The sequence below is a fragment of the Anolis carolinensis genome, chromosome 2, assembly GCF_035594765.1.
Source record: "Anolis carolinensis isolate JA03-04 chromosome 2, rAnoCar3.1.pri, whole genome shotgun sequence".
Taxonomy (NCBI): Eukaryota; Metazoa; Chordata; class Lepidosauria; order Squamata; family Dactyloidae; genus Anolis; species Anolis carolinensis.
The window spans coordinates 157773214-157789858 of NC_085842.1; the positions used below are offsets into that span (position 1 = coordinate 157773214).

At 43.3% G+C, this 16645-nt stretch overlaps 1 protein-coding gene across 2 annotated transcripts in view; it reads left to right on the forward strand.

Annotated features, from left to right (window-relative positions):
- ankrd52 (ankyrin repeat domain 52) overlaps positions 1-16645 on the forward strand; it is an 83096-nt gene that overhangs the window by 30180 nt on the left and 36271 nt on the right. For both annotated transcript variants that reach the window (XM_062970933.1, XM_062970934.1), the window contains exons 7-14: positions 2820-2962; positions 12609-12821; positions 12964-13042; positions 13718-13832; positions 14194-14276; positions 14517-14634; positions 15549-15617; positions 16268-16408. In XM_062970933.1, coding sequence (XP_062827003.1) covers positions 2820-2962; positions 12609-12821; positions 12964-13042; positions 13718-13832; positions 14194-14276; positions 14517-14634; positions 15549-15617; positions 16268-16408 — 961 coding nt within the window. The remainder of the gene's footprint in view (positions 1-2819; positions 2963-12608; positions 12822-12963; positions 13043-13717; positions 13833-14193; positions 14277-14516; positions 14635-15548; positions 15618-16267; positions 16409-16645) is intronic.

A 16645-nucleotide genomic window follows, 5' to 3' on the forward strand; every position in this document is an offset into this window, starting at 1 on the left:
ATGGATGAAATTGGCAATGGCTGACTTTCTGCATTGGAACATTTAATGTGTAATTCTTCTTCCTGGTTTCTGTGAAATCACACAAAAGGGTTTTGGCTCCTACACAGTGACATCTATGGAACATTCTTGAGTTAAAAAATGTGGCACCAGCCTCATCCCCCCCCCCCCAACCTCAGTGAACATGTTGCAGTACACCTGCCCCACATCTCTTCAGTTCCTTTTGTCCACCACATTAGCGCTTCTAGGAATGTTCTCAGGGTTTCTTTTCTTTCCCTTTAAACCTATTTCTTTTTGTATTTCTTACTTTGTCTTTTTGGCCATTGCAAAAAGAAAAAAAATAACAAAAAAAGGAGGAAATGCGAATTCTTCAGCATCTATGCAAGGTGTTCTTCCCTCTCAGGGGCCTCTTGTTTGTCCTCGACAGTATTTTTTAAGTTCTACACATCAAGATTCAAGAAGAACATGCAGCTTTTCTATTTCACCACCCTGCTCCCAATTCTGTCGTTGTTGAGGCTTCTCAGCCAGAAAGTGGCAAATCATCTCACTCTACTCCATTTGCCAGAAAAAGGGGAAAAAATCAGACTGAATGGTAGAAGATTGTAGTCTTCTTCTGCTTTTGCGATGCATGTTAGCAATCAAGTTTGCACAGCTGCCTATCAGCAACTTATCTGAGGGAAAGTACACCATTGTTTCAACACTTACCTCAAAAACATAGACACGTTGCCAACATTCTCCAAGCAGACACACATTAGCTGGCTATAACACAAATCCACACAGCTAGGGATGTGGCTGACTGCTCTTCAAAGACAATGTCTGCCTCCATTATTCTTCACAAACATATGTGGTTTTGCTCCATCACTGTATCCTCTGACACTAGGTCTAAGCTTGAATATTAGCCATTCGAAGGTCAAAACATATTCCATACCAAGACTGATGAAGTGCTCGACCACCTGCATAATGCAAGATTGGGAGCAAATAAGTCAATGATCTGATGTGTGGTTTATTACATCTGCCAAGCTTGCATGTGACCGGAAACCACACATACATCCCTCTTTTGCCAAATACGTGTTCATGATGTGTGGAAGAATTCCCTACAAATCTAATGCATTTCCCACATTGAATTTAGATTCATCTAGAAAGTTGTACCTTTTGGTATAGTGACACTGAACTTCCCAGATATGCTTTGTTGCTGATTTTTACTCCTACCTTTGATGCTGGAAATATGGTTTCATTAGACAATAACCTGACAATTTAAAGGGGTCTCAGATTAAATACTATCTGGTGCAAATACGTACATTCTCCCAAGTTTTGACTTATGTTCGTCTTCTCAGCCATTCACTTGATTTACTTTAGCCTTCCATTATTTTAATAACTCTCCTCCTTCAATGACAGCTTCTTCTTAGTTTTTAGAAAAGATGAAAGCAGTGTAATCTGAAGCACAGATATATGTTATAATACAGATACTAATAAACTTAATCACTTACTGGGGCTAAATCACATAATTTGTAATGCAGACACTCAGAAAATGTTATGTGAAACTTACTCTTTGTATGTGGAACCTAGTGGCTCATGGGGTTTGAGCAGAACATGCATATTTCTAAGGTACAAAGCCATGGTAAAATGGGTACCCATACTGTTGTACCAACTTATTTACTGTCAGAACTTCCTTAGCATATTAGATTGTATTTACAAGTATATTTTTCTAGGTAGTCAGAACTGATGATGTCACAGCAGTGAAGCAATTAATGGTGTCTTATAATAGTTAGCCCTTTGGATCAGACATAATAAACTTTTACTAGTTTGGGTGGTCATCTGCTTGGTCATTGGGGGTTTATTTTTTCAGTCCAAGGTGGAACTAATGTTCTGGTTTTAGATTGTAATGCTGAGCTGTGGTTTAACGTTACATTTAAGACCCTTGCATTTTTTGCTTTCTTGCTCTTCTTCCTGCTCAGGAATCATGGAGGAGATAGGAAGCATGCACTTACATTTCTCAATAAACCAGAGAGTTCTCAGTTATGTATGATATGAAGGGAATTCTAGTTAGTTTAAAAGTGGAATTAAATTCTTCCTATTTTCTCACTGATATGCTACAGAAGAAGACAAAAAGAAGAAGCAGACAAATTAAGACTGCTGCACAAAACGCTAAAACAATTTAGGGTCGCATCCCAGATACACAAAGAAATGCTTGATCTTTTTGACATGGTTAAGAGTGATAGTGAGTTGCTAGATAACATGCTGACTCCTTTCTATAGCATGAATTCCACCCTCTTCCCACAGACTCAACTATGTAATAGCATTGGTAGAAACATTGCTACAATTAAGTCTAAGCAGATCTTTGGAATATTTTATACTGTTGTTGATGCAACATTTAAAAGAAGATAGAAAGAAGTTACTCAAAAGAAAAGCTCTGGGGAAAATGAACCACTTTCTCCTAACCAAAGTTAAATTACTTATGTTTACTCTAGCTCTAAGAGCACTAGGGAGTTAAAATTTAAATATCTATCTGATTCCCTGGCCCACCCCCACATCATGCAGCACAGAGAAAAAGGAAGCCTTAAGATAGGATCTTAACATGATCCTTGCAAATAAATGTAGCAAAATGTTGCAGGGATCCCCATGTAAGGATTAACAATGCAAGGGTGGTGTTTAGAGATTGTGGCTTGGGCAATTTTTTGGAGGTGGCTTTCTAATATGTAAACTGGGAGAAACCCCATCTGCCATAGCAATGGAAACTGATTGCAGAGCTGTTTGGGAAATTGTAGTGTGTGTTTTTTTTACAAATTTACATTTTGGTGTTTTTATGCATTGTCTCCTCTCAGGGCATTTAGAAGTCTTGAAGCTGCTTGTGGCTCGAGGTGCTGATGTCACTTGCAAAGACAAGAAGGGTTACACCCTGCTGCACACTGCAGCAGCCAGTGGCCAGATTGAAGTGGTGAAGCACCTGCTGAGGCTTGGAGTTGAGGCAAGTCTTGCGATTGGCCAAGTGGGTATTGTGGCACAGCTGGACTCTTCTTTGTTGCATCCCCCTTCTTTTTGAGCATCCCATCTTCAGACACATATCTGAAAGCACCTACAGGGATAATTTCAAGGCGTTCAGGTTTATTGTGAGATTAGAACAAAACATGGGAACAATTTCGTCTTGTATACCTTCATAAATAAATAGATATGTGTAACTCTTCCCCAAGAGCTAGCATGATATTGTGGTCCAAATGTTACACTATGAACTCTGGAGACCAGGGTTTCATTTTTCCCTCCGCCATGGAAACCCATTGGGCAAGTTATATTCTCACGCTTAAAGGAAGGGTAAGGCAAACCTCTCTGAATTAATCATATCAATAAATCCATGTGATAATTCACCTTAGGGTCACCATAAGTTTGAAATGACTAGAAGGCATACAATAACAGTCTCCTCCCTTCCAGTTGATTATGAACACCTCACACTATGAGCTGCGTATTTTTAAAAATCAATGTTGGAAGTAACTTCATACAAATATTAACTGGCTTGTAACGTGGTCAGGATGTAGAGTGATCATCTGATAGGTGCTGTCATATCAAAAAATATTCGGCAGCAGAAATCAGAAATGTTTTTGTTGAGAGAATCACTACCTGAAGTGACTGAAAAAGGTCTTGATCTGAGCAAGAACCTTTTTTATGAGATATGGTAGTTTCCTTCCCCTTTGAATATTTAGGCACCTTGATTTTCAGAACATAGACATCCCTGTCTCCTAGGGCACACACTTACTTTCCTGGGGTTCAGCTCTGTTTACACATTAATTGTCAGGATCCTGGCTGCAAAGCACCAATAACCTTACACAGAGGCCAGTCTCTATCTAATATCTTTATTAAAGAAATATATAAAATCAATAAAAACAAGTGAAGAATATAGTTCAGAAGCAGACCTTTCAGATAAGGTCAATTATAGTCCAGAAATGTATTGTCCAATATAAGATATTAGAGTTCAAAGTTTTAATCCACTTGACCGAAACACACACCTTGCCAAGCAATAGTGTGGGGAAACAACAGAGTCTTTAAAGTCCAATGAAGCTTGACAACAAGGCTGGAAAATAACTTGATTCTCGACTAGATCCTTGACTGAAGGCAAGACGAACATGAAGCATGAAACAGAGTCCGTGGTAAAACGTAAGACAAGGCTAGGCTTGAAGCTTGATCCGGGAAGCAAGGAACTGGGATTACGAAGTCCACACACGATCTCTCTCCTCAATTGACTCCGCAAAGTATCCCTCGCGCTAAACACCTATATTGGGTCTCGTTTTCCCGCCAACAGAACTCTTTCCCTAGAGAACGAGAAGCGAAACCCAACTCTGTCCAGATGCATGACTCCTTAGAATTTCCCAAGGGAAGCAGACCTAATCAGCCATTTGTTTGGCAGCGATTCTCAGGCTTCTGCGATTAGCCTCCCTGGCTCCCCTATCTTTAGAATAATTTTCCCTCCTGGAAAACAGGGGGGAGTTCTGCCCAAGGCCTGTTTGGCTGAATTCTTGTGGACAAACATCAACATCCTGCAGGTGAAGAGGCTCCGGCTCTTGCTGAACCGGCGAAAATCCCATGTTTTCCTCTTCGTCTGCCACAATAGTACTAGGAACAGGACTACAAGGCCCATGAGTCATCACATTAATTATGATCCCTCTCCTTCAGTTTTTTTGAATTATTTGTGGATAAAATTATTGGATTGCATGCGAGAGGAGTCAAAATAATGCACCAGATATGTATGGACACAATGCAGTGTTCTGTTTCACCAAAAAGGTAATGATTGACTTACACTAGAAACTAGTGATATATATTATCTTAGGTACAGTTTATAAATACTTGCTATCCTCTGGAAGAAATGCCAGCTCTAAGCAAGGAACTGTTATAGTGAAAACCTGTGCAATGGGATTGGGAAATGTATGGGTTTATAGATACTATTGGGCTAAATCTCCCACCCATCACAAATTATGTGATGAAGAATCCTGGGTATTGTACCTGAAAACCATTTGATCCCTGTTACACGTGTCTGTTCAGAAGGAAATCCTGTAGACTAGAAGGTATCTGTTTCCAAATGGAGGCAGAAAGTGTTAAATGTACCCTCCAAGTGTTATGTGTGTATGAATGTATGTATGTAAGCACACATGTATATGCTTATTATATACATATGCTCAGTCTTAAAATGAAAACTGAGGAAAAATCATGAACAGCATAGCCATTGAAGGCTACTTTGATATCATCTGGTAGATGTACTGAGGACCAGTGTGACAGGTACTATTTTGCTGCCTTGGGGAGCTGAGACTGCAGTTCTTCGAGTCTGTGTCATTGAACTCAGTTGCTCTTACTTTTGAATAGCTATGTGTCGACTATTCTCACTACTGTTCTCAATATGCAGACCAGACAAATCCCAGATATCCAAAATAAGGACTGCAATTTATTGTGGCCTTCAGTAGCATGTTGAACCAGTCTGGTTCTCATATGCATGGAGTTGAATACTCTTAGGAGGATTCAAAAAGAGGATGCAGCAGATCTATAGAGGAGGATAGATCTTCCAGCTGTTGGCTGTAATAGCCAAAAATGGAACACCACCATTTAAGCAGTATGTCTCTTGTTGTGATGACTCATGGGCCTTGTAGTCCCGTTCCTAACACTGTTGTGACAGATGAAGAGGAAAACTTCGGTTTCCCACCGTTTCAGCCAGAATTGGAGCTTTTTCAGCCAGAGTTGGAGCCCTTGCACCTGCAGGAGACTTGCCTTCCAGAAGTCTGCCAAACAAGCCTTGAGCCAAAATCTCCCCCATTTTCTCGCCGCGATTATTATAAACAAGAGAAAGGCGCTCAGGAGGCTTCTCGCAGGAGCGCTAGGATAGCTGCCAGGCATTCAGCTGATTAAGCCTGCTTCCCATGGGAAACTTTAGGGAGTCATGCATCTGGACACAGAGGATGGCTTTCGGTTCTGGTTCCCCAGAGAATTGTTCTTTGGCGGGAAAACGAGACCCTATTTAGGTGTTTTGCCCACGTAGGAATCTTGCGGAGTCAATTCGTCAGCTTCGGGAGTAGGTTGTGTGTGGACTACGCTACTCCCGCTTCCAAGCCCTCGTTCCCGTTTCCAGCCTTGCTTTGCTTCCCAGGACCTTGCCTTGCTCCACGGACATTGCCTTGCTTTCCGGACCTCGCCACGAATTTACCACGGATCCTGTTCTTGCTCCTCGTTTCTTGTTGCCTTGAATTAAGCCTATTGTTCCAAGAATCAAGTTTACTTCCCAGCCTTGCTTAAGTTCCATGGACTAAAGGACCTTGTCATCTCCCCTCACTTTGCTTGGCAAAGTGGGTGTTTCGGTTATTGGATTACAACTTTGGACCTTAATATTTCATATTGGACATTGTTTCTTTGGACTAATTTTGACCTTTCCTGAAAGGTCTACTTCTGGACTATTTTCTACACTTGTTTTTATTAACTTTATATACTCCTTCAATAAAGATATTAGATAGATTCTGGCCTCTGTGTATGGTTATTGGTGCTCTGCAGCCTGGGTCTTGACAGTTTGACTCCGCCCCCTTAAGCACCAATCAACCTAGGCCAGAATGTCTACCGGAGCCGGGCCGGGAGACCAGCCACTCAGCTACACCATCGCCAAGGATGAAGTGGACAGAATCCGTGATATGATCCATGAGCAGGAGGGAGAAATACGGGGCTTGAAGGAACGCGGAATCCGTCTCCCTGCCCTGGCATTGCCAACCAAGTTTTCTGGAGAAGCTTCCAAGGTTCACGTTTTCCGTCGTCAATGCCAGGCATACCTAGAAGCCCGTGATGCCGAGTTTCCCAAGGAAGACATCAAGGTGGCGTGGATTTACAGTCTCCTGGACGGCCCCGCGGCCAACTGGGCCACTGCGCTGTTCGATGAAGCCTCCCCACACCTAAGTTCCGCGCAAAACTTCCTAAATCACCTTAAGGCGACTTGGGGAATCGAGGACAATTTAGAGGCGGCCGGCCACAAACTCCGGCGCCTTTCCCAAGGGGACAGGCCCTTGTCCCAGTACATAGCCGAGTTCCGAGTGCTGGCTCAAAACACCGGTTGGAACGACATAGCCCTCAGAGGACAGTTTCGGGAGGGACTCAATATCGAGATGTTGGAAGAAATCTCCAAGGTGGATCCTCCGAACTCTCTTGAAAGACTTATTGACCAATGTTTACGAGCCGAAGTCATGCTTGCCAACAGAAAACAATGGCTCCGAGGCCAGAGTGGGAGAGCTGGGGCAAAACCTCCCGCTCCCGCCGGCGTCCAACCACGTCCAGTGTGGAGACCCCCGCCACCAGCCCCATACCCCAGAGAAAGCGGGGAGGTGCCAGTGCAATTGGGCAATGTGCGCCCCAGGTTAGACGTTGCCGAGAAGGCCCGCCGCCAACGTTTAAACCTCTGCTGGTACTGCGGAGACGGGGGCCACTTTGCCAGAGAGTGCCCAGCCAAAAGAAAGCCCGCCGCTCGTTTGGCGGCGGCGTCCTCCATGGAGTCGGAGTCGGCCGAGGCGGCTGGCGCAAAGCCGGCGGGGGAAGCCAACGACCGGGCGTAGAAAGGCTCGCCAACCCGGTCAGAAACCCCACTCAAGAGCCGCCAACCGGGGTCCTATTTCTCCTAGTGGTCACTTTGTGGTCAGCGAAAAAAGGACCCGTCATGATCCACGCCATGATAGACTCAGGAGCAACAAACAATTTCATTGATAGAGAGTATGCCGACTCTCTGGGATTACAATATCACGATTTCAAGAACGCCCGGGTGGTGCAAGCCATAGATGGCCGTCCCCTAAAGACAGGTCCAGTAAGCCAATGGTCTGAACCCACCAGAATGTGGATAAGGGAACATATGGAAGAGATTTCCTTCTTTGTTACCGAGGTTCCTCATTTTCCTGTGATTCTAGGGATTCCATGGCTGACACTCCACGACCCCAGCATCTCTTGGACCAACAGAGAATTGCAGTTTGCTTCTAAATATTGCCAAAACCATTGTCTTGTAGCCAAGGTCTGCCATGCCACAGACGCTGAATCCATCATCACCTTGCCCAAGAAATACTCAGACTTTTGGGATGTTTTCAATGAGAAGGAAGCCGAGAAACTGCCCCCGCATAGGCCTTATGATTGTGCCATTGACTTGGTGGAGGGGGCCCCGATCCCGCGAGGACACCTCTACTCCCTGACTGAACCAGAGCAAGAAGCTCTCAGGGAGTTCATAGAGTCAAACCTCCGCAAGGGGTTCATCAGACCCTCTCAATCCCCAGCCGCTTCCCCAGTGATGTTTGGGAAAAAGAACTCTTGGCCATGAAGGCAGCCTTTGAAACTTGGAGACATTGGTTAGAAGGGGCCAAATTTCCCATTGAAGTCCATACTGATCATCGGAATCTAGAACATCTAAGAACTGCCCGCAAGTTAAATCAGAGGCAGCAGCGCTGGGCTTTATTCTTTGAGCGTTTTGACTTCCAGATCCATTATGTAACCCCAGCTCAGACCAAGCAAGCAGATGCTCTATCACGGAAACCAGAATATGCTGCAGGGCGCAGAGAGACCTTTGAATCCCAATTGCTGCAGCCCGAGAACTTTGCCACGCTCACAGTGGGGAACACCAAAACCACTCCAATTGAATCTACGTCCTCTACTCCAGGGCCCCTTTGTGCTCAGGAAATCAGGGCCAGTCAACAGGCGGATGCCTGGGCTCAAGATCAACTTCGCCAAGGACTACATTTTCCTTTCTCGCTTAAGGATGGGTTGCTTTGCTATAGAAATCATGTCTACATCCCTCCAGGACCGAGCAGGGAAAAGGCACTTCGTCTATGTCATGACTGCAAGCCAGCAGGGCATTTCGGATTATTTAAAACCATGCATTTGATCCTAAGAGATTTCTGGTGGCCCAAGATCCGCAAGGATGTGGAAAAATATGTCAGTACCTGCCCGGTATGCCAGCGCTCCAAGACAAGAAGGGAAAAGCCCTCAGGGCTACTGCATCCCCTTCCTACTCCATCTCGTCCATGGGAAATAATTTCTGCGGATTTTATCACTGACCTACCACCTTCCCTTGGATTCACCACGATCCTAGTGGTGGTGGACCTTTTTACCAAGTTAGCCCATTTCATTCCCTGCGATGGCCTCCCCACGGCCAAAGAGACTGCAGATTTATTCCTTCAGCATGTTTTTAGACTACATGGTTTGCCCAAGAGTTTGGTCACAGACCGTGGGACTCAATTCACCTCTCGTTTCTGGAAAGCACTACAAAAACTATTGGGCATAGACTCTCGTTTATCTTCGGCTCACCATCCCCAAACGGATGGGCAAACTGAGCGCACCAATGCCACTTTGGAACAATACCTTCGCTGTTATGTAAACTATCAGCAGGACAATTGGGCTTCCCTGTTACCACTGTCGGAGTTTGCCTACAACAATGGTGTCCAGGCTTCAACTAAAGAAACCCCGTTCTTTGCAAACTACGGCTTCCATCCACGTTTCTTTCCTTCTGTCATTGAAACCTCAGAAGTTCCCGCAGCAGAGGACTGGCTGCAAGAACTCACAGCGGTGCAACAACTTTTGCTCCAGCAACTAGACCAAGCCAAGGAGGACAAACCGGGCGCCAGCCGGGCGCCGAAATCAAGGTAGGAGACCGGGTTCTTCTGTCCACTCGCTTTTTGCCCTCCCACCGCCCTTGCCGGAAGCTAGATGCCCGTTTCATTGGTCCCTATCCAGTGGTGGCGCAACTTAGCCCCGTGACTTTCAAACTTCAACTTCCGCGCTCTATGCGCATTCATCCAGTGTTTCATCGCTCCCTGCTCCTTCCGGCGGATGGTGTGCTCCCTGATGCAGACCGGCCGGCCCCCACTCCTGTTTTGGTGGATGGGGAGGAGGAATTCGAGGTTCAGGACATTTTGGATTCTCGCTTTCATCGCCGCCGCCTACAGTATCTCATTGACTGGGTAGGTTTTGGCCCCGAAGAACGCTCTTGGGAAGACGCTTCCACAGTCCATGCCTCCGATTTAGCCCACCGCTTCCACCAGGCCTACCCCGCCAAGCCGCGGCCCCGCACCTCGGGGAGGGAGCCCATTTTTGAGGGGGGCCTTGAGGAGGGGGATAGTGTGATGACTCATGGGCCTTGTAGTCCCGTTCCTAACACTGTTGTGACAGATGAAGAGGAAAACTTCGGTTTCCCACCGTTTCAGCCAGAATTGGAGCTTTTTCAGCCAGAGTTGGAGCCCTTGCACCTGCAGGAGACTTGCCTTCCAGAAGTCTGCCAAACAAGCCTTGAGCCAAAATCTCCCCCATTTTCTCGCCGCGATTATTATAAACAAGAGAAAGGCGCTCAGGAGGCTTCTCGCAGGAGCGCTAGGATAGCTGCCAGGCATTCAGCTGATTAAGCCTGCTTCCCATGGGAAACTTTAGGGAGTCATGCATCTGGACACAGAGGATGGCTTTCGGTTCTGGTTCCCCAGAGAATTGTTCTTTGGCGGGAAAACGAGACCCTATTTAGGTGTTTTGCCCACGTAGGAATCTTGCGGAGTCAATTCGTCAGCTTCGGGAGTATGTTGTGTGTGGACTACGCTACTCCCGCTTCCAAGCCCTCGTTCCCGTTTCCAGCCTTGCTTTGCTTCCCAGGACCTTGCCTTGCTCCACGGACATTGCCTTGCTTTCCGGACCTCGCCACGAATTTACCACGGATCCTGTTCTTGCTCCTCGTTTCTTGTTGCCTTGAATTAAGCCTATTGTTCCAAGAATCAAGTTTACTTCCCAGCCTTGCTTAAGTTCCATGGACTAAAGGACCTTGTCATCTCCCCTCACTTTGCTTGGCAAAGTGGGTGTTTCGGTTATTGGATTACAACTTTGGACCTTAATATTTCATATTGGACATTGTTTCTTTGGACTAATTTTGACCTTTCCTGAAAGGTCTGCTTCTGGACTATTTTCTACACTTGTTTTTATTAACTTTTTATACTACTTCAATAAAGATATTAGATAGATTCTGGCCTCTGTGTATGGTTATTGGTGCTCTGCAGCCTGGGTCTTGACACTTATACCAGGTCCTGTGAATCAACAATAAGAGAAGGTTGCTGGCATCATGCCCCTTTGGCTTTCCTGGTGGCTTTGATGGTCACATTGCAAATGGACCCTGTTACAGGGTACTCCTCTTCTGTTGAGAGAAGAGTGGCAAAAGTTGTGACTTCCATGTTGACAGCATCTCCTTTTGCTATATGGTTCAGCAAAACTCAGTTAAATAGTCCATCAACAATGTAATCAGGTTTGTCACTAGTTACAAAAGTTCTTTTATTACATCCTTGTCACAGCAAAGGTGTACAGACTTCTCCATTCCTTTCTTCCTTTTCCAGCTTCCCTACGGTCCCTCCATTTCTATCCCCTACCCTCTTGATCACACAGCTGCATGCCATTAACATGTTTCCAGCCTTGACTTGCAAATCTCTCTATGGAGTTAGAGGGGTGGTATACTCAACACCGCTCTCAGGCCCTTAATCTGTTCATGCATGAATTCTTTTAAGCTTTTTGATCTTTTTTAAAGATAGGTCTGTACCCCAACAATTTCTACATCTAAATGCTAGCACTTGAAGATACAACTAAGAGAGAAAGAGACACAAGGGAGCAGTAGGAAACAACACAAATTGAACCAGAAAATGCATGCCTTTCCTCTCACTTTTTCTATCCCCCAACTCCCATAACCCACAGCAGTCAACATAACCAATGTTGAGGGATATTGGTAGACAAGGAACATTGTAAGGAGCACAGGTTCCCCGACCTTTTAAAGACTTGTTTGTTGTTTCTGAATTTTGTTGTATTGGAGGCCTTCCTTTCCTTGCAGATTTTACCAAACCTAATGATATAAAACTGTGTGTTTCTATATTTTTAATTGAATCACATTGCTTTAAGTTTGGCTTTGTGTTAGCTGCTGTTGTTTTAGTATTTGTTATTTCGTATATATAGTAGAGTCTCGCGTATCCAACATAAACAGGCCGGCAGAAATGTTTGGATAATAAGGAGGGATTAAGGAAAAGCCTATTAAATGTCAAATTACATTATGATTTTACAAATTAAGCACCAAAATATCATGTTTTGCAACAAATCAACAGAAAAAGCAGTTCAATACATGATAACATTATGTAGTAATTACTGTATTTACAAATTCAGCACCAAAACATCGCAATGTATTGAAAACATTGACTACAAAAACATTGACTAAAAAAAATTGACTACAAATAAAGATAGAATTGCATAAAATGAACTTACAGTAACAACATTTTCAGAAGTTAAATCTGTAAAAATTTCAGTCCTTGCTGCCTAGAGAAACAGCTGTGGATTTGGATGGGAGGCAGACTGCGTTGGATAATACAGAATGTTGGATAAGTGAAGGTTGGCCGCCTTGTAAGAATTTGCTAAATAAAATAGGTAAATGTGAGCATTTATTAGAGAGAGGAGAGACTTGAATATAAATTGAAGTTGAGTTTTCAGAGAGCAGTAGTTAAAATGTCTGTGGCCACAGGCAGTGCAAGCCCTAGGAGTTGCTGCTGCCTATTCTCACCAAGCCCTCTGTGCAGCATTAAATACAGTGCATTCAAATGCTATCTTCATTTGCTTGTTCTTAGATCGATGAACCAAATTCCTTTGGCAACACTGCACTTCACATTGCCTGTTACATGGGCCAGGATGCTGTGGCCAATGAACTGGTCAACTATGGCGCCAATGTCAATCAGCCCAATGAGAAGGGCTTCACCCCCCTGCACTTTGCTGCCGTCTCCACCAACGGAGCCCTGTGCCTGGAACTTCTCGTCAATAACGGAGCGGACGTGAACTTCCAGGTATTAAGTTGGATTCACCCAGGCTTTGGCTGGAGTGTGTGGGAAATGAAGACTACTCCTACTACTTTCATAGGATTAAAGGCAGTTTTTTATTCTAGGAAGCAGGATAGAACCGTTTGCTAACTTGTTTTAATGTTTGCAGAGCAAAGAAGGGAAGAGTCCTTTGCACATGGCTGCCATTCATGGACGGTTTACACGCTCCCAGATTCTCATACAAAATGGTAAGTAGTCAGATGTTCTCTAACCTTTGTTCAAATTCAGTGCTTTATATTGTTCCTTTGCTCTTTTCTTGCAGTGATTCTTTAACATTTAAATAATTCCGATACACATATTTTAATGTTTGTACCTGTTATGTATGTTGTATTATGTGGCTTACATTTTGTCCTTATGTTGTTTGGGCCTCTGCCCCATGTAAGCCGCCCCGATGGTGGCGGGGTATAAATAAAGTTTTTATTATTATTATTATTATTATTATTATTATTATTATTATTATTATTATTAAATCTTTTATGTTATTCTCATGAAGTCTTCTTTTTTCCAGTTGAAGACAAATCTCAATTTTTGTGAATATTTTTTTTAAAAAAATTGGACAAAACAGATGATTCAATAAAGAACAAATTTAACTCTTTGGATTTCTGAATTTTGTTTCATTGTCTTATTACTTAAAGTCAGAAGTATCAGTTGGCCTGGTGTATGCAGCTCATTTTCTAAAGGCTAAGCACAAAAATAAAAGAAGTTACTAAAGAAATTATTAACAGAGCCAGAAGGACTGAAAATAATTCATAGCTTAGTACTTGCTATACTCCTTCCTTCTGAGCCACAGTTTCCTGTTGCTTCTGGTCAGCCTGAAGTAAATGGTAAGCCAAGTAAAAACTGAGTTGTGCTTTTTTAAATAGGCAGTGAGATTGACTGCGCTGACAAATATGGCAATACCCCCCTCCATGTTGCTGCTAGATACGGCCACGAGCTGCTAATTAGTACTTTGATGACGAATGGTGCTGATACTGCAAGGTGAGGACATTTCTCTTTTGGTGGCATCTTTTGATAGGTAAGATGATAAAGATTGCCTGTTTTAAGGCAATCTTCCACTATCTTTTGACACTACATTTGGCATGAAGAGTAGAAGCATTAAGCTTTCAGGTTTTTTTAATGGAATGGACACTGACCTTGATTACATAATGAAGATAAACTGTTTGGGCTTATAGTTGGTTGGAACTGTTACAGTTAGCATGAAGTGGTGTAAATGGGAGCTATTGAGCTAGCTGGGTTAGGAAATCTGTTCTCTCCTTGTTCCTGGCCATGTTTAGTATTTTGGTGTGTTCTATGTTTTTGGGGAAAACATTACAATGATTCTGTTCCTCTGTCCTTGCAGGCGTGGGATCCATGACATGTTCCCCTTGCACTTAGCTGTTCTCTTTGGATTCTCAGACTGTTGTCGTAAGCTACTTTCCTCAGGTAAGTCGGGGGTATACTGTAATTTGCCTCTCCTGGTCAAATCAGTTGTTTCATGTGTGGGGCTCATAATAAACCAGCACTTTCATGTTCCTGAATTCCTTCATCCAGAGCAGTTATCTTTGCTTAAGAGTTTAATGAGATTCTCAGGAAGTCAAATTGTGCTACAAGAATCCGATTTCTCATGGGATCTGTGGGCAGGGCTCTGACTACTCCCTCATTTTGTTGTCTCCTGATTCATAGGTCAGTTGTACAGCATTGTCTCCTCACTCAGCAATGAGCATGTGCTGTCTGCAGGCTTTGATATCAATACGCCAGATAACCTCGGGAGGACCTGCCTCCATGCTGCTGCTTCCGGAGGGTGAGTAATAAGTCCAGAATGTTATTTTACAAGGTATTGCTCAGGACTGAACTGCTCCCTTTAGGTAAGTAAAGAAGTAAAGGTTAGAGGTTAGGCGTTTCTCTTCAGTCATTGTTGCGTGTTTGCAGATCAGTTCTGATATGCCAATCCTAAAGCAATCCTATTACAAGGATTTGGCAGAATTTGTTTAGAGTGGGTTTCCCCTTGCCTTCCTCTGAGGTTGAGAGGATGTGACTTGCCCAAGGTCACCCAGTGGATTTCTGTGGCTAAGCAGGGAATCGAATCCTTGTCTCTCAATGTCTTAATCCAACAATCAAACTGCTACCTCTCTGTTGGCTCAATTTAGAGCTGATCCATACTGATTAAGAATGTATCTGTTTCTTGGAGTACAAAAGTAGTGTTGTTTTGAGTATTCAAGGAAACAGCCTTGTTAGTCTATTTTTTTAGTCTAGAATAAAAAGAGATAGGCCCCTCCTACACGGCCGTATAAAATCCAGATTATCTGCTTTGAACTGGATTATATGGCAGTGTAGACTCATATAATCCAGTTAAAATCAGATAATGTGGATTCTGCTTTGATAATCTGGATTACATGGCAGTGTAGAAGGGGCCATAGTAAAAATCCAGTAGTACCTTTGAGATCAACTGGCAAAAATAAATTTCAACCACAAATGTTTGTGGACTCTAGTCCACTTCCTCAGATGCATCAGAAATATCTGTGCAAGTGTACACCTATTTTTCTCAGTTTGTCTCACAGATACTGCTGGCTTTCTTAACAGCTGTTTTGTTTTGATTATATCAGTCAATCAAAAACAGCATTGGCTTTCAAACAGATCTGGTGTTCTTGGTTGGTCATTGCTTCTTCATTGGCATTGTTCAAGTGCATTCTCTGCTTCCTTTGTTTTTTTCTGTAGGAATGTTGAATGTCTTAACTTGCTGTTGAGCAGTGGAGCTGACTTGAGGAGGAGAGATAAGTTTGGAAGGTAAGTTTGGAATGCTGTACTTTCTTTTTCTATGAGCATGGAAGGCAATTGTAATTAGTAATTCATATTATCCAGATCTGAAGGTCTTATTCTGTGTTCACATTAGGATTGTGATTCAAGAGTGTGTTTATAAAGTTAAGTATATGTTTTTGCCCCATTAAACACATGTGCTGTTCCTTCTGGAGCTATGCAATTAAGAAGGAAATTGCTTATACAGTGTTCTTTTCCTTGTTGCTAAACTGCATAAGAACTAAATGTACTTTTTGTTACATTGCTTTATAAACAACAAATATTATTCTGAGTTTGATTCCTTCAGTCTAGCACGCTTCAGAGGCAAAGGCCTGTTAGTCTGGCAAAAGGATATTATGGCACCGAGACTAAGTGAATTAATGAAGTTGGTAGCATAAGCTTTTGTAAACTATGAAAATGTATGCTACCAACTTCATTTTCTCAGTCTACAAGGTACTGCAAGATCGCTTTGCATACTGACATTCCGAAATTGTCTTTCGTTGGATGACTTCCTTTCTTTAACCCTGCTTTGACTATTTTGGTTAGATCAGTTTGTAATTTGGGACTGTCATCTCTTTTTGTGGAGTTCTGTTCAGTGAGCAGCAATCCCTCATGACTCCTTTTCTTCTTTTTCCCACCAGGACTCCTTTGCACTACGCAGCTGCAAATGGCAGCTATCAGTGTACGGTGACACTAGTCACTGCCGGAGCCAGTATTAATGAAGCTGACTGTAAAGGCTGCACCCCCTTACATTATGCTGCTGCTTCAGATACTTACAGGAGGTAGGAGAAAGGTCTCCAGGATTTGCCTGGCATGGCAGCAGTCAAGGGCTTGTTTTCTCTCCAGAAGTACTACAGATTTCACTCTCATTTTCATTTCCACTCTATCTCACTGAGTTTCTGTCATTTAAATTTGAGGACAGAGAATCAGTTCAGCACTAATATTCTCATTGAGATGCAATTGATTTACATGTTCTTACTTAACAATATATGTTGTATTCTGAGATTGTCTGAAGTAAT